Source organism: Poecilia latipinna, unplaced genomic scaffold, assembly GCF_001443285.1.
Source record: "Poecilia latipinna isolate Pla-1442-1.1 unplaced genomic scaffold, P_latipinna-1.0 Scaffold430, whole genome shotgun sequence".
Lineage (NCBI taxonomy): Eukaryota > Metazoa > Chordata > Actinopteri > Cyprinodontiformes > Poeciliidae > Poecilia > Poecilia latipinna.
This window is the reverse complement of record NW_015113046.1, coordinates 92,117-117,362: the sequence shown is the minus strand read 5'-3', so window position 1 is coordinate 117,362 and position 25,246 is coordinate 92,117. Positions and strand designations below refer to the sequence as shown.

At 39.8% G+C, this 25,246-nt stretch overlaps 1 protein-coding gene across 1 annotated transcript in view; it reads right to left on the bottom strand.

Annotated features, from left to right (window-relative positions):
• Positions 1 to 4,084: 4,084 nt before the first annotated feature.
• Positions 4,085 to 25,246, bottom strand: part of LOC106950936 (SRY-box transcription factor 6) — an 84,403-nt gene continuing 63,241 nt past the window's right edge. The window contains exons 9-12 of the mRNA XM_015038122.1: positions 14,720 to 14,828; positions 13,774 to 13,944; positions 11,093 to 11,306; positions 4,085 to 7,953 (exon numbers count right to left, since the gene is read on the bottom strand). Of these exons, the coding sequence (XP_014893608.1) occupies positions 7,608 to 7,953; positions 11,093 to 11,306; positions 13,774 to 13,944; positions 14,720 to 14,828 (840 nt within the window). The 3' untranslated portion in view covers positions 4,085 to 7,607. The remainder of the gene's footprint in view (positions 7,954 to 11,092; positions 11,307 to 13,773; positions 13,945 to 14,719; positions 14,829 to 25,246) is intronic.

Here is a 25,246-nt window from a genome sequence, read left to right as displayed (position 1 = left end):
TGAGCTGAGAGGAACATTTACCATCACAGCATGGCTAGGTAATTATTATGATTACTAATATTTGCCCCCTTTTTTGAATGTCACTGCTCCTCAAAGATTATCAGGAAGATTTCTGAAAACTCAACTGATTCACAATAATGAAGCTTTAGGGTTCAATTAGACCTAAACTAGGCTTTTGTGAAGGTCAAATGTTTTTATTTTATTTCACACTTCTGTGTATTAAAAAGTTGCCCCCACCAAAGAGCATTAGCTTCTGTCTGCGAACACAGACGATGCTACAAAATATGTAAAGAAATGTGTGTTTTAGAATGTGTATTTATCCACTATTCAATAATTATTACATTCATCTACATTCATCTCAAACCTTCTGATTTTAGATGACCAGGAGTTCTGTGGCAGAAAATGTTATCAGATAATATACTTTTTTCATCATATGAAAATCTGTAATGTTTCATGTTACTCGCATCAAATTTGATGTTTCCCCTGCAGTTCTAGTTGGTTTTTGCAGTGGATCCTTTGGTCTTTTTGTAGTCAGAAATATTTCCATTTCTTGCTAGATATGTTAGCTTTTGGAGCATAGCAGCATGATGAATTTGACTAGCAGCCAATCAGAAAAGGAGCTTAAAAAATTTTAAATAAATTACTTTATTTTACATTTTATTTTTTTTAAAAAATCATGATTGAATAACAGATATGGGATTAAATTAACTTTTTTTTTTCATCTTGCCTCCAACTTTCTGAGGCCCCCACAGCGCCCCCTGGCAGCCTCTCATTTTGAAAAACACTGACTTACTCTACACTCTAGGAAAAGTTAAACGAGGTTTACTTGCAAAAATAAGAATCATAACATTTTCACCTGCAACAGTGAAAATGCTGCTCCTCTGTCAAACACATGAAACAACTAAGAAAAACCTGTTCCCACCCTTGCCTGTGGGGGCGCTGCACCCAGAACCACTGAAGGAAAGACACGAAAGCTTCAGACGACATAAGTGTAACTTCCTTTTTCACAAAAGTGGCGTCAAACTTTAGCGTCTGCAGGATTTCTTTTATGTCTCTGGTAAAAGATGAGTTGTTTCTTAGACTTTTATTTGCATTTACCCAGAATGCCCTGCGCTGTAATCCACTTCCTACCTTTGGAAACTTTTCCGGTCCGCTTGGATCCACATATGCGTTCGAACCGTGCCAGAGTTCACTTCACCGAAACTGAGACCCAAGTTTGGAGGCGGACCAAACGAACCGGACGTTCAAGACAAACGAACTGGAGTTCGACTGAACAGGGCTGGTTTGAATGCAGCCTGAAGTGTTATAAAACAGCTGAACTCTTTCTTTTCCTTAAAGCAGGTTAAATATAGCACAAAGGCACCCAGATGTTCACTGTTCAGGTGTGGTTTGAAGAAACCGGGGTGCCAAGGCAACATGGGAACACAGGCAGGTGTCAAGCAGGTTTCCATATGTTCCAATGAAGCTAGAAGTAGCATCCCAGTGTCTGTTTTCTAAGATAAGCCTAGAATAACTCTCTTTCCTTTAGTCTAATGTTCCTCTTTCACTGACCAGAAACACGCAACTTTTTTCTTTTAGCAAGTTCGTTAAATTTTTATACGTACGATGAGTGTTCTATGTCCCAAACCAACCCAAGAACTGGGTAAAAATAAACTGCATGAAACTTTTTTTTGTTTCTGTGTTGTCGGTTTTTACACCCAGGCAGAACATAGACAAATCTCAGTGTTGAATATTATAAACCATGTTTTCCTTTTTTTATTATTATTTTTACTTCTTTTGTTGGCTTATTGGGACTCTCTCCCCACATTTATTAACATAATCAGTCGCAGACGATGGATATACAGAGGCTTTAAAAAGTTCAAAACCAGTTAAATTTACCCTTAAGCCATTCCTATGGGTTGAACTTCTTTTAACAAGATGCCAAACAAAGTGCTCTAGTGACCAGACTGTTCAGTATGGTGCTGATTTCCATCCCAGCCACTTCACACTTGGCTCCAGTGGAAAGCTGGAGATCACGGTCTGATGGAGCCAACAGAACCACATCATCTGCAAAAAAAAAGAAAAAAAAAAAAAAGGCAGTGGCCTGAACCAGAGGCCACTAAAACGGATCCCCTCAACACTTTGGCTGCGTCTCGAAATTCTGTCCGTAAAGATCATGAACAGAAGGGACGACCTTTGGCAGAGTCCAAGTCACTGCTGGCAGCATGGAGACGGATCTCCAAGGTGACCGTTTGACAAATAAAACTAAAGGTTTTCACTTAAACTACAAATAACCAATTAGAGGAACAATAACAGGAAAAAAAATTGCTCAAAACACATCATGGTTTAATTTCCTGTTTCAAAATAAAAGCTCTCCCTGTTAGTTTTATTTAGGACTAATTCACAAAAAAGTTATCTCCGCTTTAAAAACAAGTTCTTTCAATTATGGCTTGTGTAGTGCAAGACATTTTTTGCTATAAATTGTTCAGAAAAGTGTTGAAAATGGCAAGATTATACATAAATATACTTTAAAAAAAAGAAGAACATTTTGTTTGGGTTCATTTAAAATACCCCATCAATAAGATTATAAACTAGCAATTAGTACTACTGCAAAGGTTCCACATGGAAGAAAATGGAAAATTTCTGATCTCTGGTCAAAAAACAAAAAGGCAAAATAAAATATATCAACCTAAAATATCAGCAACTCCTGCCCTGAATTTTAATAATCAGCCACAGAAAATTCTGCATGTGGCAACATCAGACAAAATATGAACATTTCGTGCATGTCTGTCTTTTTATTTTTTAAGAAACAGTTTAGGTAAAAAAAAAAATACATAAAACTTTTTTTTTTCTGTTGAAAATGCTGGGAACATGTTGGCGGTCACTGGAGAATCAACCATTTCTTACAAGATTTCTTTTTTCTAAATCATATTGCTGTGAACAGTCATCAATTCTGCAGTTTTCAGGACTATTGAAGCTTTTATTATTTTTAATAAAACAAAGAAAAGGAGCATAAACATTAAAGTGTGATGTAACAAAAATTAGACAGCTTGACACTGTTAAGCATTTAAAAATGTTGATTTGTGTTTTTTATACTATTGATCATCCTATAGAAACATTTTTATTTTATTGAAAATGAAAACGTTTTCCAACTTTTTTCATTTTATTTTGAAAACATTTTGTAGTTTTTTCTGTTTATCTGATTCGACGATGCAAAGATAATAAAACAACACATTCTTTTTGTTTCTTCCTTGAAACTCTTTTAATAACTGGGTTGATTTAAAGTGAATTTCTTTTAAGTAAAATAAAAATGATTTTTGCCCACAAAGTTAATAATGTTGGAACAAGAACAGGCGTAGGTTTCTGTGACGATGCCTTTGCTGTAAACCAAAGTTTATCATGTTATAAACTACTGTCGAGTATTGAGGTGTTTAAACCTTTCCATCAACACACACACACACACACACGCACACACGCACAATCTGTCAACTTGCAAAAACTTGCAAAATGTTTAAGAAAATGAAAAGGAAATGTAAGTTATGATGACTTCGTTAATGAGATGAACATGGCAACGGTACAAGAATGATTTCAAACACTCCTCCCAACTCAGAGTTATGGCACAGAACGCACACACACACACACACACAACCTTACAAAGGAGTGCGACAAACTTGTCGGCGCCCCTCGAAGGGTGACGCTACAGTTGATTTGGGAATTACAATTAGATTTATTATGTGGTCGCATGTGGCTGAGTTCTCCGTTTGTGTCGCTGGATTGGCTGCAGCGAGCGCCGGCGCCGTGGCGTTTACACCGCAGCACAGTCAGAGTGTGTAGCGTTACCTCACTCGCACACACAGCGGAACAATAGGCCACATTTACTGTAATGGGCCACCAAAAATATAAAGACTGAGGGGAATAGTCAGGCTCTGGAAACAGAAAGCCTTGTGTTTGAAATGATTAGATTCTTGGAAGAAAAAAAAAGAGCTCCATTTAGAGCAATGGAAATAGATATTTATAAAGAACTACCTGTCCCACTGCTTTCACACACACACACACACACCCACACACACACACACACACACAGTAAATAACACTTCAACATTAATCTGAAGTCTTTTCTTTTTTTTTATTCATATATATATTTTTTTTCAGATTGTCTCTCTCACCAAGTTGTACTGACACTTTTTAGAGCCAAAGCAGGCTAATAAATACAATGAAATGTTAAAACGCACAATTGAAATTTCAAATACAATACTCATCACAAAAAAAGAAGAAAAAAACAAAAATAAAATAAAAATAAAGATGTGTGTGACCGTGAAAACGTGTGCTCTGCCTCCGCAGGTCACGACTAACAAGAGCATGAGGTTACCTTTTTTTCTTTTTTGTTTTTCAAAAGAGACCAGAGGCGGCGTGGCCCGATCAGAGCTGCGAGAAACAAAGTTCGCTTAAATAATTGAAATAATAATAATAATTAAAAAAAATGCTTTGAAAGAAATGTCAATTTTAATGGAGCCTGGCAACACTGAGGCCCCCCTCAAAAAGAAATAAAAAATCTGATTTTATTTGACTAATTTGTAATGTTTTAAATCAAACAATAACTTCACATTAGTCAAAAAAAACAGGAAAAGTACATCAGAATTAATATCCAGTGCTTAATATGTGTATGATGCTGACAGAAATGTAACAGGAGCAAAAGCTAATGTTCAGTCCTAATAAATACAGATGGAAATAGTTGTGAGGAGAACTTTTGTCATGAAGCAGAAAATTAAAGAAATGTTTAAAAAGAACTCAGGAAAACAGTTTTTTGAAATAAAAAAAAAAAGATTTGATATACGAGTGAGCACAAATATTTTCCCCTCAGCATCATTATAGTGAGGAAAGCTCTGTCCAGCTAATTCTGAACTATATGAAAATACAACAGGTCATCTTTTTAGAATAACAGACCTGTTTAATTTTGCCTTTAAATGTATGAGTTTTCAGATATTTCCCACATTATTCTAAGAGGACGATTATAGCAAACAAGCTAGGAGACATTTTAGGACGAATTGAAAACACAAAACCCACAATGATCACATCTTTTTAGCAGAACCTCTCTGAGACGGCTCTCCCACCTTTCATCTGATTCTGAGTACGAACAGCTTCAAACGTCCTTTTAGGACTCAGCGATTCTTAAAGGGGCAGGTCATGATTTTTGAAGTGAGGTTCTGTTGAAAGGTGACCAAAAAATTGAAATGGGATAAATCCAGATCAGTCAAACCAGAAAGCTGAAGCTAACGTCTAGTCCGAGAGGAGCAATGACAAATATGAACTTTTACCATCTTAAAAGAAAAACAATCTTAAAAACAGTCCATGGGAATGTCAATTTACAAATGCCTAAACTGTAATTACGTTTCCACGGGATGCATATTTACAGTGATTTACTTGAAGGTAGGAGGCGGAGGAACAGAAATATTCGTTTCCTAAGAGGAACGTATAGCGCTCACGTGTGGTCACAGAAACTAACTCAAAACTGAAAACTATGTTGGTGCTAATATAAACTAGCTCTCACTCAAACTGCTAAAATACCTTTAATTTTACTGACTATGAATATCACATCAGACAGCAAGTTTGAGCAGAACCATTTCACATGTTCCACTCTTTCTATATGTTTCACACAGGAAAATAATCAGCAGCGGACGACCTCCGACCTCTTTTTTTCTCATTTAAATATCCATCATCTGCTTTTAAAAAAAAAAAAAAAAAACTAAGCAGTGCAGTTTATGGTAGAGATGCACCTGGATGGAGATTTTATTTTTTATTTATAAACATTTAGACATATAATTAGATTTTTTAAAAATGACATATTATTGTATTGTATTAGATATTATATTGTAATGTATAGTCTCAAGATAATTATAAATCAGCTACTAAAATCCTTATGGATGCATTTATAGAGTTTGTTAAAAAAAAAAAAAAAATTTGGCTACATTGTAAGACATTTTGAGACGAGACCCGTCTTAAAACCCTAAGAGCTCGTTTTATGTTTGGCTCCTCTTGGACAATCTAGCGCGCGCCGCCTCAAACTCCAACTAATCTGGATTTATAGTAAATAAGAGTCACGTAATTCAGGTAAAATATCAAGTGCTTCTAACCATTTAACAAAACATCACTTCAGAAATTATTAATTTAAGATGTAAAAAAAATAAATACATGAAAAAAAAAATAAAAGCTAAAAAGTACCTCTGTCGTTAGCCTGATTTAAAGGGACGGTCATAAGTGCTGATATAGCACTACGCTAAGCTTCGAGCAAACTGGTTTGGCATGAAGGAACTAAGAGCAACATGGTTCATGAAAGCACCAGTGCAGTTGGAAATAAAATGAGCTACTCTGCTACGATGTGTCTCGAAGTGAAACAGATTCCTGGAGCGACACAATGCGATGATGCGTTCGTGTGACTGGGGGAAAGCGTGACGAAGACGTGTCCTCCCTGAGCTCTGACTGTGACTGGATCAGGAGGGGAACCAGCATTTTACTTAAAAACAAAACAAAAAACAAGAAAAAAAAACAAACAAAAAAAAACAATCTATCACACCAGATAGAAAAATTGATTGTATAATAAGACTTTTTTTTTTTCTTCGTTTTTTTTTTTTGCAGCATTGGAAATTAAGACTACAACATCCTGGGACAACGTGAATGTTTGGCACATCTGAAGAAAACTGTACAATGTATGGGTTTTTCCTTCCTTAATAATAATAATAATAATAATAATAATTATTATTATTATTATTATTATTATTATAAAGGATTTAACTCCCTATATTTCAATGACAGTCTGAAAAATCCTACCTATGGAACATCTAAAAGTCCTACTTTTATGGAAACAAAGAAAAAAAAACAACATTCACAAGCTGGCACATCATACCTGAGCTGGGATATTTCTTAAAAAAAAAAAAAAAAAAAACTAACAGTAACATAATATAAGCAGTTTGTAAGGTGGGGGAAAAAGGCTTAGCACTATGTTGAAAGTAAGGTAAGACTAAGAAGGTAACACAAATCAGAATTTATATTAAAAACTTTTGAAATTTCAAGTTCCGACAGTCCAGAGTTTGTACAGGCAGTGAGACCTGTCAGAGAGATCGATGGAACAGAAAACCAAACGGGGTCACGAAAAGTCAAATACGCCATAATAGTAAAACTAACACACTCTTTTACACATTTAAGACCAAATAGCTGTCAAAGAGCATTTTGTGATGCGTGAAAAAAAAAACCATGCATGCTCTCTACAAACACCACGTTGTGATGCGTTTGTTGCTCATTTGTTCGTTGTCTCGCTCTCTTTCTCTCTCGCTCTTTTTGCTCCTTTAACGATTGTCAGAGTGTAGGAAACTGCAGCTCCTTGTCAGCTCAAAGTCTGAATGATTGTTGAGGTCGTGTTCGTGGGACACCTTCTCCCTCGCCGCCCCCTTTTTCTTCAACGGGGCGCCTGTCAAGACACTGTTCCACAAGTCTTTCAGATCTTGCCAGGGCATGCTCAGTAAGAAGTCTGCCTGGAGATCTCCGTGATGAACTTTGTTCTCAGAGTTCGTCTCTCTGGACGTAAAGGGAGTTGTTGTTTTTGTCACGTTTTTACTTTTACTCATCTCCCCCGATCAGTTGGCGCTGACCACTTCCCGCGTCTCGTGCTCGCTGCTATAGTCCGATTTGGGCTCGTCCTCAAAGTCCTCGTACATGTCCATGTCGTCGTCTCCGTTTGCGGGGTCACCGGGGAGATCCATGGCGCCGACGCCCGTGCCGTTGCTGCCCCCGCCGCCGGGCTCCGACTTCACCCCGTACGTGCTCTGGATGACGGGGATGTTCGGCTCGGGGCTGGCTGACGTGCTCGAGCAGTCCGAGGTCAGATGCGGGGAGGGCGTCGCCGTTGTCGCCATGGTTATCGCGCCCGGGTAAACTCCAACGCCTCCTGAGCTGTTGCCCAGAGAAATCTGGGGTTGAGGCCTGAGATTTGAAAAAAATAAATAAATAAAGGGAGAGAAAGAAAACCCATGTTAAATTTTGGTGAACTACAACACACAACTTCAAACACATATCTTCGCCATGGCGGATTCTACGTGAGGCTTAAATTAAAACTACAATAAAAATCTGTATGCAAATGCAGTCCAGGTCAAAAACACAGACATCCTATTTCAGTTCAAAACTAACATCTTTGCCAAGTTCTGAAATAATTTCCATTAAACAGAATCAGATTCATTCAATGGCTTCACTTCTGGAAGATTCCCCACTGTAAAATAATAAACTTGTTTGGAATTGCCATGGCGACCTTTCACAGATAGTCAGACAGCGACATTTACTCCTCTAAGGCCAGTTGTCTTTCCTGCTTAGCTTTTAGCTAACAAACAGCCTTTCCTACAGTACAACCCGAACTCCAACTGTCGGCCTTTATAAACATAAGTCACCATTTGAGATACAAATTGTTTTCGAATGTTACATGAAATGTGTATATCTTACATAATTACACCCTAAAAGTGAAAGAGTATAGTGTTTTGCTTTCATTTGTTTTGTGTTTTGCTTGTTTTACTGTAACTGTAAGCACAGCATGGTCACTCATAGATTTTGCCGACCTCAGCAGGCTAAAAATGAACTGGAACAATCTGGGGAGTTAAAACAAAGAGAAAATTTATCTGCACTGAAGAACTGAATAACTAGAGCTATTTTATTTAATGTTCTCTTTTGTTCCATGTGTTGGTACATAAAAGCTGAAACCAGCATGCTAACAGGCTAGCCAAAGAGAACGTTGGTGTTCTGCTGACAGATTTCCTAACATTTTGGCAGAGGTCTTGCTAACCTCTCTGGGGTTCATGTATTCTCATAAACTGAATACAAATCACAGTCAATTATGACAGAAGAAGGTGAGTTTACTTTTCTTTGGAAAGAGTAATTCAAAACCCAGATGGATATAAAACTTTAACATGAAGAAGTCAATGGTAGCTTCAAAGTAAATTAAGATGTTTTTCTAAAAATTCTTGAATGTGAACCTGCAGTTGGGATTAAAAGAAAAGAAAAACAAACTTGAGTGTAAAGTTTGTCTTCTGGACCAGCGTGCTGCTAACAGGGAGTGCTACCTGCTAGCAGCAGGATGAGCTAATTAGCCTGCAGACATATAAATGGGATGAGGGTAAACAGTGTTTAAACAAACGCACCACATGAAGCGGGAAAATAATTTCTCACCCAACATGTCTTCGCCTGTCCTTGTTGCCACATTAAGACGCCTCTGGTTTAGCTGTGTGGACTGTGCCATGAATTAGCGGCGCGGCTCTAACTGAAAGTCCAGGCCTTGGTAGAGCCTGAGCGTTTTTTCATATTTACTTGACCACACACACAGAAAATGTGGCACTCCGCCTGTGACGTCTGCCCCGCTCTCTTTCCCCTCTCAAACATCTGCTTACATTTCATATTCCACTCTGCCTGTCTGTCTCTGGTTTCGCTGCCCGCAAGCACCCGCCATTGTCCTGATTTAATAAATGACAAGCTATTAAAAATCGCTCCCGATTCAAGCCGCGGCCTCTGGTAGATCCATCTCAAACTCAGACCACTGAGATGGCTTTAAACACGTCCGCGACTGGTTCCCATTAAAGACAATGCCACTGTTCCCCTCCCAGCCCCCTACCTTTCTGGTCTGACTATTCTCTTAAAAATATAATGTTCTTAAGCAAATGCTTGAAGGATTTCGCAGATGGAGCCGCATTGGGCTCCAGACCTTCCATGAGGGTTCCAAGTGCAGCACACATGAGAGAATAAAGCCTCAAATAAAGTAATCAGATGTCATCGAAACATTTAGTAAAATAGCACAAATACTGCTCTGAGGAAAGAGAAAACATTTTATATGTTGATAGTTCATTTTTGCCTTCTTGTATTACAATTTAAAAAAAAACAACTTCAAATGACAACATTTTGTACTTCAGTATATAAAAAAAACAATCAAAACAATAAAATGCAAAATAACCAAAGTGCTTATCATAAAGAATTTTGCCTAAAATAAATGCTCAAAGTTAGAATACTAATGTTTTAAAAATAAAATCCTTCTTTTTTTAAATAAAAATCTGGATTGAAGTCTTCACAGACTGTTTGGAGTACAGAGTAACATGATGCTGCCCCTCCCCTGCTTGTTTCTGCACACTCCTGAATTTTCACTTTCCTGTCACGACAGACAAAATAGTCTATTAGGGGGGAAATGTAACGATGTGAAAACTAGTGGAAAATCGCACATCACTCTCATTAGAACGTTAACAGCAGTTAGCATGCTAGCAACAACGTTTAATACAAAGGAGCAGAAAGCAGGCAGCATGACAAACAGAAAAAGAAAAGTTAAGCATTTTGAAAGTAAATTTCAGTTGAAACATAATAAATAGTTTATATCTCATCCTGATGTCTTCATTTAATATAAAACTCAGATTAGTTGGTCCACTGGCTGAAGGTAGAGGCCATCAAACAATACTTCTGCCATCCTAAAGTAATTCTAATCAAAAATGTCGTAGGTTGTGTAAATGCTATTAATAACCTTTGTCACGTTTGAATTGAAATGCTTCTAATCTCTTTTAGGAAGAGCTAGCTAAAGGCTAGCCTTTAGCTTCAGCTTCCTGGACTGAACAATTAGCCTATGCTACTAAACGAAGGCCATGAGAGTTAGCTGCTGAATGGAATTTCTAAAAGAAACTCTCACTCCAAAGTCTCCAAACTATCACGTAAAAAGTTAAAACATTTGATGACATTTAAAATATTAAGATTATTCAATAATAATTATTATTTTAGAAGCAGAACAAGTCAATTCAGGTCAAATGAAATGATGTTACAACATTTGTAATTTTAGCTAAAATTGCACTGGGACAATCTCAGACCACACTTTTTATTTACAATAAATGTGTGCAGCATTTTGTTACTCTAAGATCTTAATAGATCAGCATTTTGAGCTGCTTTTATGACAGGTGCTTTACAAATAAAATCAATTGATTCAACAGATCCCTAACATGTGATTTTCTCGTCATTTTTTGCGATTACGAGTACAAGAGAGGAATGACGTGTCATCCGAAACGTTAGAACAGGCTCGGAAAGCACAATGTGAAACCCCAGCCACACTCACCCCACAAAGAACTGCCTCATCTCCTGACGCCGCGAGCGCATCAGCTGCTTGTACTCCCCGATGCGCAGCTTCTTGCCGTCGATGATGCAGGTCCTCTTGGGCCGCGGCTTGTACTTGTAGTTGGGATATTTCTCCAGGTGGATCTTGCTGAGGCGGGCCTGCTCCTCGTAGTACGGCTGCTTCTCCTGGTTGGTCATGGCTTTCCAGCGAGAACCTGAAACGCAGCGTTGGAATTTTTGTCTTTTCTTTCATACAACAATAACTTGAAACATACAATTTATGTAGAAATTAACTTTATTTAAGAGTGAAAGAATAACATTTAAAAACATATACATTTGTAATCTATACTTTGGCTTTCCTACTGTATTTTTTAATTTTTTTTTTTACTTGAATGTCAATCTATGGCAAGAACAAAACAAAGCTTGAAAATTTTAGACTTTTGAAACATCAATTTTTCCACACATTTTTCTAAAAGTTAAACATTTGTTAGAAAGAAGCATAAAAATGTTGAGATTAATGTCAGAAATTTCTAGAAAAAAACCTGGAAATTTCTGAGTTTGAAGAGGAAAACATGCGAGAAAAAAACTTAGAAGTTTTGAGATTAATGTCAGAAAAAACTTGAAAAACTTTTTTTCCCACAAGTTCTCCACTTTTGAAGATCATAAATTTCCTTGTTTTTCTAAAAAAACATATGAGATTACTCTCAAAATTACTGAGTTTTATGGCAGAAATGTACTCCTCTGTTTTTCCCTACCTAGAACAGTCCTATTGCGCCGCCGTATTAACCTGACAGCCACCATCAGGTATTAGAGGCTGTTTAAAGCCAGGAGTGGATTCCTGTCTGCTCTCTCTCAGCCCAGGAAGAATGTCACATTGTGTACTTCTACTGTTTCCTGGTAAAGAGGACCTTCCGAACAAGTGGATGAGGTCTTTACGGCAGAAAGGCAGCACATCTGTGAAGTACTTTGATTATACACACTCAGCCTCGCTTGTCTGTTTATCGAGGTTCATCACAAACTTTCCTTGTACTTTTGTGACACAGGAAACACAGGGGAGTTTGTTTCGAGCCTGCCACCCACCTTCTCCCCCAAAAAGTCCAGCTGTGTTTTTGTGTTGGAAGGACATGGACTGTATACGTACGGTCGTATACACGTACACAATTTCTTTTTTTCTCTCTCTCTCTCGGAGTCTCATTACACAAGCATAATAACGGCCGACAGGACTTATTCCCAGTTTTCTTCACTGAAATAATGACGCCTGTTAATCAAAACCAAGTCAACACCATAGAACCTCTGAAGGAAAAAAAAAAAAAGCGGCCCGTTCACTCAGGAGCAGCATTTAGGTTCTGCTGGCTCCGACTCTGCGTTGGACATCGGAGGTCTGAGGAATGCTTTGAGAAACAGCCGTTACGCTCAGCGCGGCGTGAATGGATATCTGTGTGGAGGAGGTCAGAATCCACAAGGATTTCAACTGAATGCATCCATCACACGAGTCAAGGTGGCACAGTGGAGCTCTGTGTGTGCCGCGTTCCTGGCCTGAAAAACACATTAGTGCCTCTCATAATCTGCAGTTTGTTGGTAAGGAACCCTGTGAACTGTGAAATACAGAGGGAGGGTAAGCTAATGGGAGCGCCAAATAAAAAATAAAAAAACGTTACTTTATCTTGGGATGGGAGGGAGGATATCTTGGGTTGAGTTAGCATAAAAGTTGTTCCTACAAATTAAACCGTTTTTTGTTGTTGTGTTTTTTATCCAGTTTTGCAAAGCTTTGACCTGCCAGAATGAAGCAGCTTTAGACAGTCTTTAAAGCAAACAAAACAATGACAGATCTCACATGTATTTAGCATTCTACATTAGCAATTAGCATAATTAGTACAGCTAGCATTACAAAAATAGTGCTTATTGTTTGGAACAACGCCCAGACAATGTATATTGATAATGTGCGTCAGCTGAGTAGAACACCGACAATTATGTCATCTGTCGTTTACGTCCATTACTGCTGAAAAAAATACAATGTCGCAATTGCGGTGTTTCCATCAAATAAGAAACAATATCACAATTCAATTAGTTTGTTCACGCAATAAGTCATTAAAAAACCCGGCGCGCCACAACTTCCTGTCGTTTTATTCTTCCTCATCTTAGTGTCAAAACTTTTCATCAACAAACAATAGTCTGTTGATGAAAACATTCTATCCATCCATTTTCTGTACACCCTTGTCCCTAGTGGGGTCAGGAGGTATATCCAGAAAACGTTTCGGGCAAAAGGCGGGGTCACCCTGGACAGGTCGCCAGTCTGTTGCAAGGCAACACAGAGACAGACAGGACAAACCGGAATTGACATGTTCCCATTAAATAAATTTATTTTCAAAATTGTCAAATTGAGCAAATACATGCTAATTGCTAATGCTAGTGATGTATCTGTTTATGGCAGGAAATAACTACTAAACTAATAAACCATTTTCATTTTGTTTGACATTAAGGTCTAATTGGTAGACCATTGCCTTTTCTGATCTCCACCGTTCTGTTGGAGGGCCTTTCCTTAACCATTTGGTTAAGGAAAGGCGTTTGAAACTTTGATACTGGTTTTAGCTGTTGCTGTGAAGGAGTTCATACTTTAGTTCGCCAGCAAACTTGAGTGAAATAAACATTCTTTGACCAAAGTGGACTAGTCAAGATTCTCACCCAGGATCTTGCTAATGTTGGAGTTGTGCATGTCGGGGAAGGTCTGCAGGATCTTCCTCCTCTCGTCTTTAGCCCAAACCATGAAGGCGTTCATGGGCCTCTTGATGTGGGGCTCACTGCTGTTCCTGCCTCGTGCCTCTCTGAACACCCGTGCCTCTGTGATATTATTCCCTAAGAGATGACAAACAAAGACATTCGCTTTATATTTGTCAGATTCATTTCCCATCTTTCCATCAGAAAAAACAAAGTCTGACAAATAATTTAACCCTGTTGGGTTGAGGAGCACAACAAAAGTCTAGAGAGGTCTTTCTGGGATGCCCTCCACTTCTTGACATGAACGCTGCACGCTGTAGTCGGTTTGCTCCTGACTGATACTATCTGAGTCCCCAGGCTCCCGTGTTTATCCTCTGCCTCTAAACTAAATCATGATGAGTACTCCTCAGCTTCTCATCTTGTGTAAACACTGGTGCTTTATGAGAAACAGGTGGGTTGAGGTCAGAGTGATCCAAGGCAATATCCAGGGAGAATATTTTATGCTGAGCGGAATGCTTACTACAAGCCGTATGGAACATTAGGTACTCAGATGTCATTCCTCATCATTTCTAGGCATCATGAAGGCAGCCCAAAGCCGGACTGCCTTAAGCTCAGTCCGGCTTTGGTTTTGCACACTGGAGACACTTTAACAGCTAATGTCATCTAAATGTTTCAAAGACATCAGACACCGGCGTACTTCAGTGAGGTCCTGGAGCCAACTAAACTACTGGAGCAGGCCACCTATATCTATACTAACACTTGTTGATCTACGTTTGATATGTCTGTCAATGATTTTGAGTTGCCTGGATTAGTACAAATCTCATCAGAAAAAAGAAAAAAAAACATGTAACATGCAGCAAAAAAGGAAAAGTTTGGTTAAAAAGTGGAGTGGATGTCCAACAGAGGCACCCACCATCCAGATCCTCTGGTCTCGTCAGGTCGATGACTCGATGGACCATCTTCCCTGCGTCCTCCCCAAGCTTCCCCAGATGCTGGCTGAGAGTCTCATAGTGAAGCCGCTCCTGCAACAAAGAAAAACCTGTATAAACTTCAGTGCTTCCCCCAGTGTATTGTGAGCCTGGCGGGCTGCCAGGCTTTACTTGCCACCCCACCAGGTTAAGCCTTGTTTGTTTACTTTAAAAAGGTTTTTTTTATAGACACGTCACAACATGACGTCACACGATCAAGATTCTGACCTACAGCGTTCTGTTGGAGGGCAAAAAGCTGCTTACAGACGATGACTATCATTGGTTTTAGCTTAAATGTACTCATAATATGTAAGGAACTATGTGCTTTGCTATTAAGTGTCAACTAATTGTCAACACTACGACAGCTAGATAACAAGGTTCAATAGTATCACATGTCACAGGTCAGGAAAAAAATGTAACTGAATAAAAATAGAGAGGGAGAGAGAAGTAGGTTAGTTATGGTAGCTTGACTTTGACAACCTTAACTTGTTGATGTGCTGCAGAACTCAGTTTGTTTCGGTTCAGTTAAAAAAAGGTGATCCACACATCAACTCTCTAACAGATCATCAGTAGAGCAGGTGTTTGAATTAGCTAACTAACCACCGCTGTGTTCAGACTATCACTTGTTAATAATCGCAAAATAAACATCAAACCTGAAGATATAACACTGCAATGGACTGAATGTTCTGTTCTTTGTGAGGAAAATATTTTTTTTTCGTGCTAAATCCTGATAAATTAGTGAGGCTGTTGTCAGTCAGTTTCCGTGGCAATGGGTTTGTGTGTAGCGTAGTGAGAAAAAAAGAATATTTTGAATTTTGAATTGCTCATCAATGATTTTCCTGCACTGTACTAAATTAATAATACTTACATCTCCAGGTTTCATTTCATTAACATTGCATTCAAATTATTTTGATCTATATGGTTCATATCGTTTTCACCTGGAATCTGTAATGTGACAAATATTACAGATTTTGTCACATTACAAAATCTGTAATATTTCACAGATTTTGTAATCTGTAAAATCTTCATTGCCAGAAGATCTCGTGGCAATGTATATTTTGAGACGAGATGGATTAAGAGATAGCTTTTTTCTGTATGTACTTGAGCCTTTAAATATCTGATCTGCTCAGCTCCACACACATCCTTCAGAAGAGAGAGATCCCCCAGTGCAGATGACGACAGAGGAGCCACCTGCTCTCAGAGCGCGTGCGACTGCATTGCTTACTAAGCTGCAGTTGACTGAACGTTCTTCTAGGGTTTACTTGTAGAATGTAAAGATGTGATGATACATCCAGATAATGCCAAGCAATTGATGCATGGGGTTGGGAGGATATATTTTTTTTTAAACTAACATTTCATGAAAACGCAGAATTTGAAGAAAATATGGTCAAATGCAGTCAAGGTTAATGAAAAATGGAATAAAATTAGGTTTGCCCCAATAGCTTAGAAGTAAATCCCAACTACCCAGTACCCAACTACAAAATACTTACAAAATGTATTTTGCATTTCAGAAAGGTCAATATATCTTATACATCTTTTCTTTGTAGGTATAAATTTATATAGAAAATGCATCTGTGGATGCAGCAGCGGAGTATATAAAGGTTGTACCCATGAAAACTTATCAAGTCGAATTACCAAGTCGATCTGCTTGGTCACACACTGCTGTGGGATGGCATCACATTCTTTGACTAGCCTTTATCACGCCTTTGGCTGCATTCAGACCAGCCATGTTTAGTCCTTTTAGTTTGGGGGTGTGTAAATGGGCAATCAAACTCTGTTGCAGACCGCAAAAGCGAACCCTGGTCCGCCTACAGATTTACATCTCCGTTTGGTTGAAGTGAACTCTGGTGCGGTTCGAATGTATATGTAAACGCTTGGCGGACCGGCGACCGTTCCAAAAGCAGCAAGCGGACTATAGCGCAGGGCATTCAATACAACCTAAACAAACGTGTAAGACGAGAACGAGAGGGTGAAACGGCTTGTGATCTTTTGCCAAAGACAAAAGACAAATCCTGAAAAGGCTCAAATCTGACGGCACTCCATTTTTGTTCACATTCTGTGAAGAAGGGAGTTGCGTAAAGTGTCTCTTTCAAAGGTTTTTGGTTTGTTTTGTTCAGCTGCTCAAGCTGCAGCGCCACCACAGGGGCTGAACAGGTTTTCAAAGCGTTTGGTTCATTTGACAGAGTGCAGGGTGGAAGTGAACTTCACCAGCTGAAAATGAAACTAATGTTACAACTTTAGTCAACAATTTGAATAGAGTCTACCGAACTATCAGGTTGGAAAATACTCAAGAGTCATGCATGACATGGTGGCAAAATCACACTGAGATATGTCTATGGAAAAAAGTGAGCAACAGTATAGGATATATTGTCAAGAAGGATTGCTATAGGAAAAGAAAAACATCGAGCAAACGCAAATTTCTTTTGTGTTCAGAATTGAGAATATTGCTCAGAAGATCTCGTGGCAAAAGATCTTGTTAGCACCTTCCAGCTCTGCACCTTGTCTACAGCCGCCTTTAAACGCAACATGAGCGCTATGACGCTTGCGCTGGGTTTCCACCTGTGAAGGAGACCTGCTGCTGCTGTGCGGAGCTACGTAGGTTTGTGTTAGAATCACGGCAGCAAACCAGCAAAACGCAAAGAACTTTTCACAGTTTTTCCCTCCAAACTAACCGACTGAGTTGAGTAAAGCTGTTGGATGCAGGTAATGTTAGCTAAAAGATGACTAGCTAATATCAATACAGAGCCTTAAGCTTAACAAGTACCTTGTAGGCTACCGATGTTGGTGTCTATTTTCAGCTAGTACATTCATTTTGCCCCCCCCCCTCCGTCACACGCGTCGTTTCAACCAGATAGCCATTGTAATCTATAGGGGGGGCGCAGAAAATGTTTGGAAACCACTGGGGGGGCGCAGAAGAAAAAGTTTGGGAACCACTGGTCTAGTTGATGCATTAGCTTGAGGCCGGACTAATCCTTTGTGTTCTTCATCTTCCCATTATTACATGCTTGCTCTAATTTGGCAAATCTTCCTGCCACTCCACCTTCATAGACAATCTCTGAGCGGCTTGTCTTCGGTTGCCTCTTGACTAAAATTATCCCAAAGTGCGTCCGAACACATCAAACTCCTTGACACAGCTACCGCACATCTTACATTCTTCCCTTCTTTTCCTTTTCTTCTTCTTTCTTCTTTTTCCCCCCCTCGCCTCTCTTCTCCCTTCCTCCTAACTCCCGTTCTTTTTCTGGTGACAGAGGCATTTTGTTTGACGCAAAGAATGGTTGCCGGGTGAAGTCATGCCGCGGTAGCTGCTGGCAGAGTTGGTGGAACTTAGGGCCCACCGAATGTGTGTGTGCGTGTGTGTGCGCGCGTGTGTGTGTGTTTATAGATGAGGAGTTGGTGCAGGCCAATGTCAGCACTACAGCAGGGCTGTAATCAGGCCTACCACAGAACATGTGCCTGGGCAGTGCCACGCTCACCGCAGGAAGCAACCTCCTAACAAAGGACTAAAGAAAAGAGAAAAAGAGAAGGAGGGAGCGACGGAGTGAGATAAAGTAAGGAATGGAAAACCAGCTTACAGAAGAATAATAGCCACTCAAGTCCACCGAGAACCTCCCGTTCAGGCTCATGCCTTGCCAAAGGACGGCTTGTGGAAGGCCGCATCAGATGATGCCTCTTTCTGAAGATGTGGCGAGAGAAATCTTGGCAATCTGTCCATAAAGGCTGGATGTCAGATGTTCTATAGTTCGCAATGTTTAAACAGGTTAAACAGTTTGGAAAGATGACTCTGCGGCAAACGGGAGGAAACCAACGGAAAAGTCGAGAAAAAAGAAGTTGGGGTTTTGCTAAATGGACCAAGACATCATCAGCAGAGTTTGGGAAGATCCAACGGGCAGATTAACGACAGGCCCCCGGGTCGACGATTCTCAACATATTCCCTTTGCGGTCGCTCTCCTTTTTCGGTCTTCTTTAAAGTCCCTTTGTGGCAAATGCAATAAGGAGCTGTCTTCCCTTTGTTTAGCTGAGATTGAAATAGGTTTGGCCGGCACGTTTGCTGGTTTCTGACTGGATCGTTGCCCTTTTTTGGAGTACGGTAATAGATGTCTCTCATTATAGTGCGTGTATACACAGAAACGAAAGAGGAAAGCGATTGAAAAGAAGTGCAAGACTCGCTTTGAAAATGTTAATCTGTTAAAAAAAAAAAGAGACAAATACCAGCAGCTGATGCGGCCGTCTCAACTCTAACTGAGTAGCTGTGCAGTTCTAAATTTAAGAGTGGCTTGACTCTTTTTGTTCTGCTCGGTTTCTTCTCTTTTTGTCGTTTCGCATCCCACCACCGTTGCCAAGGCAATGCTCCAAACTTTGCAGTGTGTTTTTTTTTCCTTCTTCTTCTTTTAATTCATACTGTATTGAGCTCATTACCACAGTTACAACTTGCTTTCTGCCAGCGCAGCCTCCCTCCAGCTGACCCACAATCGTTTACTGTCTCCTCCAGGACCAATCAAGTTTTGGCAACCTCGTAAGGCCCCCCTTTTTTTTTTCTTTCTCTGTTTTCCTTCTTCTGATTTTCTTCAGCTGATAGAGTTGTCAGTCAATCCTACTCCGTCTTTTTCACCCCCCTTTCTTCTCTCTTTTTTTCCCCCAAAACTTCTCCAATTCAAGGCTCTTTGTTCCCACCTACCCGCCCCTCGAGGCCAATTTTCCTAATAAGAAAACACTCAAAAGGCTATTTGAAGGTTCCACTTTCAGTTTTGTTGAATATATTGCTTCAGCATATATCATTCAGACATCATTTGAAGAAAAATTATGGTTGTTACCCTTTTTAATCAGAACTCCTGGTTTCATTGGGCACGCTTCCTAAAAAAAGAAGAACCAAGTCACTTGTTCTCCTCGGTCTAGACCTTTCCTGCTTAACGGTGCAAGTGTGCTGACCAATGCCAACATTGGACAGACAAAAGACTTTCTGTGGAATGGGCCATATTAAATTAAAGAGCTCAAAATTTATGCTTCCTGTAAACTGCAAAATTTGTACATATATTGTGACTGGTCCTTGAAAAGCCGACGTAAAGGGAATTTGAAAGTAACTTTAATGGTCATAAATGAAACATTGGCTCTGTTGGCAGTGAAATTTCTCTTAATATGGCAAAAAGTTAAAGAAAAAAAAAAAAGAACACCCTCTTTTAACCGTATGATTTTTATGTATCTTGACACCCCTGGTCTTTACCAGGTCATAAAATCAAATTTCAACTAAAAAAACAACCCTAAATGGAAAAATCTACCCAGTGCAGACGCAGGAGAAAATGTAGGAACATTATTTAAACGAGTGATAATCAAGTGAACTCATTTAATGAATAATGAGAAGGAGTTTTGGCAGTTTTCCTAATCTGGGGCATCAAGTTATGTGGTAGAATCAGCAAAAATCTCATCGAAGCAATTATCTGCAGCCCCAAACCTGAAAGGGTTAAAATGCCATTTAGAAACAATTCAAAGTCCACCATTCAATCGTGAAAAAGATCACTCACAGGAGGAAAATATTTCAGACAGCTGTCAATCTTCCCTGAAGCTAATATTACAATACATTTACCCCCTGGTTAGAAATGCTCAGAAAAACTGCAAACAACCTAGGAAATGAATTTTAGACTCTTCAGGCATGATAAATGTCAAAGTACAGTAGATTCACAAGTGTGGTTTGTTAAAAAGAGTTGCGAGGAGAAAAAAAAAAAAATTTAAGCAAGATCTGAGAATTAATGCAGTAAAATGTAGAATATATATGTATATAAAAAAATCAATCAGTGTTGACGGGTGTTTGGAAAAACACCAAACAAAGAATTTTAGCTCAAAGACGTCAAACCATCTGTAGTGAAACACAGTAGTAGATGGATGATCATGTGGGTTTTTGATGCTTTTGGACCGGTGCACCTAACTTTGATTAATTAAACCATGAACTGCTCTACACACCAAAGTACCTCAACAAGGATGTCCAGCTCCACTCCTCAAGAGTCGGCGTCCTACTAGATTTGTACGTCTCTGCTCCAACTCATCTCATCAGTCATACAGAGGCCCTGGTAATCGATTCAGGTGAGACCTGTTGCCATGGTAACAACAATCCAGACTACTCAGGTCTTCTGGTTTTAGCTTACTCTGCATTCCCAGAACCAGGACCAACCATGGGCTATCAGCATTCAGCTTCTATGCTCCACTAATCTGGAACAAACTTCCAGAAAACAGCAAAATTGCCGAAACACTGACTTCCTTTAAGTCAAGGCTGAAAACCCGCCTGTTTAGAGTCACCTTTGATAATAAGAACTGGAACATTTATCAAAAATATTTGACGTATATTTCCTTGAAGGTTTTTCGTGATGGCATTTGACAAAACGTAATGTTTATGGCTTCTTTCATAATTAGCTACTGCAGTATGTCTTTACTTTGAACTGCCTTGTTGCTAAAAGCAATGAAGCAAAATTCAAATGAACCATATTTATGAGATTATCAGTCCATCTGTGAGTGAGAAAACAGACATGTTTATGTCCTTTCTTAACTGATGTATAAATTTAAACCACTTTTGCTTTTGGATCCAGTCTGCTGGTGTTCAGCCAGATACATATCATACCAAGAACACCAATTCATTATGCAGGGCCGACTTTGCCCTGATTCACCCAAAAGCCTCTTTGTTTTTACGTTGTAACGTGACAAACGACCGCGTCCAGTTTGTCATCACGTAATAAGCGAGCAGTTCAAACGCTCCAGTCTTTCAGATGCTTAACAGGGCTTATTGAGTGCTTTGTGACTGTTGAGATAAAAATGAGCATGCACGCTCTTTCTTTTTTGCACATGCTTGTGCGCACCCACACAGTCAAACACAGCGACTATTTCTGTGAGCTCTGGCAGCCGCAGGCCAGCTGGAAGCAACGTAAGCGTAAGGTGATACTCAACAATGCCACTAACTGGCCGGGCCTGTAGTCTGCACACCAGCTATAATGACATTAACATGGCCAAGGCCAGCGCAGAGCCAGGACACACACACACACACACACACACACACACACACACACACACACACACACACACACACACACACACACACACACACACACACACACACACACACAGATAGAAGGCTCGGATCACTTTTTACGTCTCAGAGAAATGCCTATGGGACTAAAATACACACACAACGAAACAAACACAAACGCCGTCCGGCGACTCGGTTTGAGCCGAGTCAGCTGGAGCAACAAATAGCTCAACGTTCAACGCCGAAGGTATCGGTTTCAGCGTTTGCCCCTTTTCCTCAATAAAACCCAAATCCACTGTCAGTGTGGCCTCATAAAACAAAAGGACTGAGCCTTAAAATATTCAAGGGGAGTCGGAAACTTATTCGGCGAACAGAAAACAAAGGGCGGTCCAAGGTAAAGAGAGAGTGGCGCTCTTCTCTCTTCTTGCCTCCCGAAGGTGGAAGCATTGAGTCACACTCTTGAGTCTCTCCGGCAAGTTCCATCCATGAATTGTTTAAGACAGAGCGAAGTCTTTGGTGAGTTTGGGGGGAAAAAGGAGAAGAAGAAGAAAAACATTGACACCAACAGATTTGTTTGTCCAGGTTTTTTTGGGGGGGTTTTTTTGGATACATTTACGTTTGAGAAGAGAAACGGCCCGAGTGCCTGTTGTTAGGTGGCGAACAACAACATGACAACAAGCGCCGGCGGAAACAATCACTAAAACTTTCCCAGTGAGCTTTTTATTTGTAGGCGGGTGGCTGTAAACTAAATAACTGCATTGCTTGGGTTTTTGTTTCCTATAAAGTTGGAAAATGTCGAGTTTCAACGACTTGCAGCGGTCCTCGCCCACCTTAACGTGTGACTGTTTCGGACTTTAACTGTAAGCAAAAAAAAAAGAAAAAAAAAAAGAAGAAAGAAATCGCTTTGATGCACAAACTCATCTCCGTGGTACTTTCAGCTGGACCTGCAGCAGACAAGTCACATTAAACTTTCATAAGGAATTTATCTGCAGCTGTTATATAATTTATGCTTATGAGTTTTTCAGTGTTTAATGGTATAATGACTCATAAAGAAAAACCCACTCGGGAGCGAAAGTTGTGTACGGCGCTGGATTTTCTTCTTCTTCGCCAGATTTCGGATGTTTTTCTTCCTAAAGATGCAAGCCAAACAAGTCCAGAAGATTCAAAAACAGCCCATCCTTAGAGCGCACCAATCATGACCTACTTGGGGGTTGAGGAGGGTTCAAAGTCTCCACCCCTAAAATATTTATGACTTCCTCTCCTCCCCTTTTATCTGCTTGGTTTTGAGCAACATGGGATCAATTGCACAGGAGAGTCAGCGTAATCGTGTTCTCCCCCCTTGTTTTTTTTTTTTCCCCCAGAATGTCTGATCCTAAGAATCCATGATTGGCTGATCAGACTGATTGAAGATGTTTTGGAATGTGAATTTCTCCTGTGGATATGAGATCTCAGTGCAAAGACTCTAGCTTGGTCACCCCGATGGACAGAGACTGAAGAGAGAAATGTCTGGTGACCGAATTGGATGATTGTTGTCATTTTGCTCTTGACTATTTGCCGGCCTGTGAGAAACTCAACAACTGTATGTTTCCTGATCAGCAAACGTATCATACGTAAGCATGAGCAGGTCCTGCAAATAACAACACTTTGAAATATGAACATATCTCATGTAACCGTTTACATCTGTCACTGCCACGATTTTAACTGACTTAATGTGTGAACAAGCATAAAAACACAAGATTTCTTAGTCAATGGAAACATCAAAATTGCGAACTTGTGTTCTTTCAACATTGGCAGGAAACCAACTTGTTCACATTTGAAATGGAAACGCAGAGAGAGCCTCTGTGCCAATTGATAAACACTAAATTGACTCAAAACTGGGAGGCCAAAATCGTTAGCTGGTCAAAGCTTTGTAAAAACTGGAGATCGGTATATTCCTACAAAATTCTGATTTGAACATCTCTAGAGGAGGAGAAGTTGTCTCTGAAACAAACCCTGTAATTGGGCTAAAACACCCCAACCAGGCCGAACACACACAGACAGACACACACATGAACATAGGCTAATGTTAACATGATCTATCAAAAACCGAGGAAAAAAAAGCCCCACTCACATAGTCAGGGCAAGCTCACAAACATACACACACTAACACGCCAAAACCATCACTTGTCATTGGCCCAGCTGCTCTCTCTTCAAAGCTCTTGGCTTCTGGGTGGCCGGAGAGACGAGAGGAGAAAAAGAGAAGTTCTTAAGAGCAGCAGCAGCTCGAGCCAAATGACACCAAATATCATCCATGAATATTCCTCAGACCGAGGCTCTGTCTGAGGAGAAACCCCGGACACTCAGCCAAGGTAATACAAAAGAAAAATGCGCCACAGGAATGAAGGGGCTTCAGAACCACGGAGGTGCGCGTCGCCGTTTCTCCAAGAAAGTGTATGTTTTAGGGCAACAGAGACAGAAACCAATGCTTCAGGGGGAGAAATGGAGAATCCTTTCAGCAGGTCGAAGCTGGTACATTAGTATTATGTGTAACGTCTTTTAAACTGGCCAAAAATCCTTGCTAACACTTGGTAACATATGGCTCTCTGTACACTGGTTTGTGCTGGGAAAGGCTGGATACAACTTGATTTTTGGGTGACTGTTCCAGAGGCGTTTGGCGTTTTACCTTCAGCCGTACACTGGATTAAAAAGACTGGGTTCATCAGGTTCCTTCATTACTTGATGGTACAGTATAGAGAGCAGTAGATAGCTGTAGCATAGATACGTCTAAAATGTGCTAACAACTGGACTTCATATCCAGGACTAGATCCCAGTTACATAGAGGACAATGTCATGTTCAATAACTGCAAACATTGCATTGTTGATACCAAATGGATTGGCCAAAACATTTCAGAAAACTGTGGATTTAGTGGGATTTTCCATAAGATGCTCACAGGTCTACAGAACATTTTCTGAAACAAGAAACTGTAAAGTCAGCAGTGGTTTTGTGAGCAAAAATTACTTAGTTATTATTATTAAATTATTATTAAAGTTAGTGTAAACCAACTTTACACTAAAGTTGGTTTAGTGTAAAGCACTTTTACTAGTCAGTGTGAATGGAAAAGCGCTATTGCTGACCATGTCCACCCCTATATGATCCTACTATACCCATAATCTGATGGCTCACAACACTCACATCATCTCAAACTGGTTTCTTGAACATGACAATGAGTTCTTTCCAAGAGAGTATCTTTGGGATGAGGTGAAATGGGAGATTTGAGTCAATTTAACATCAAATACATGATGCCATTATGTCAATGTGAGCCTATATCTCAGAGGAATGTTTCCAACATCTTGTTGAATCAATGTCATGAGGAACTAACTTCTAAGAACTGGGAAGGGTACCCAATGAAGTCCATGTGGGGAGGTAGGGCCGAATGATTATAATACATTTATGTCAAACTAGCTTTGTGGTAAAGAGAGAGGTATG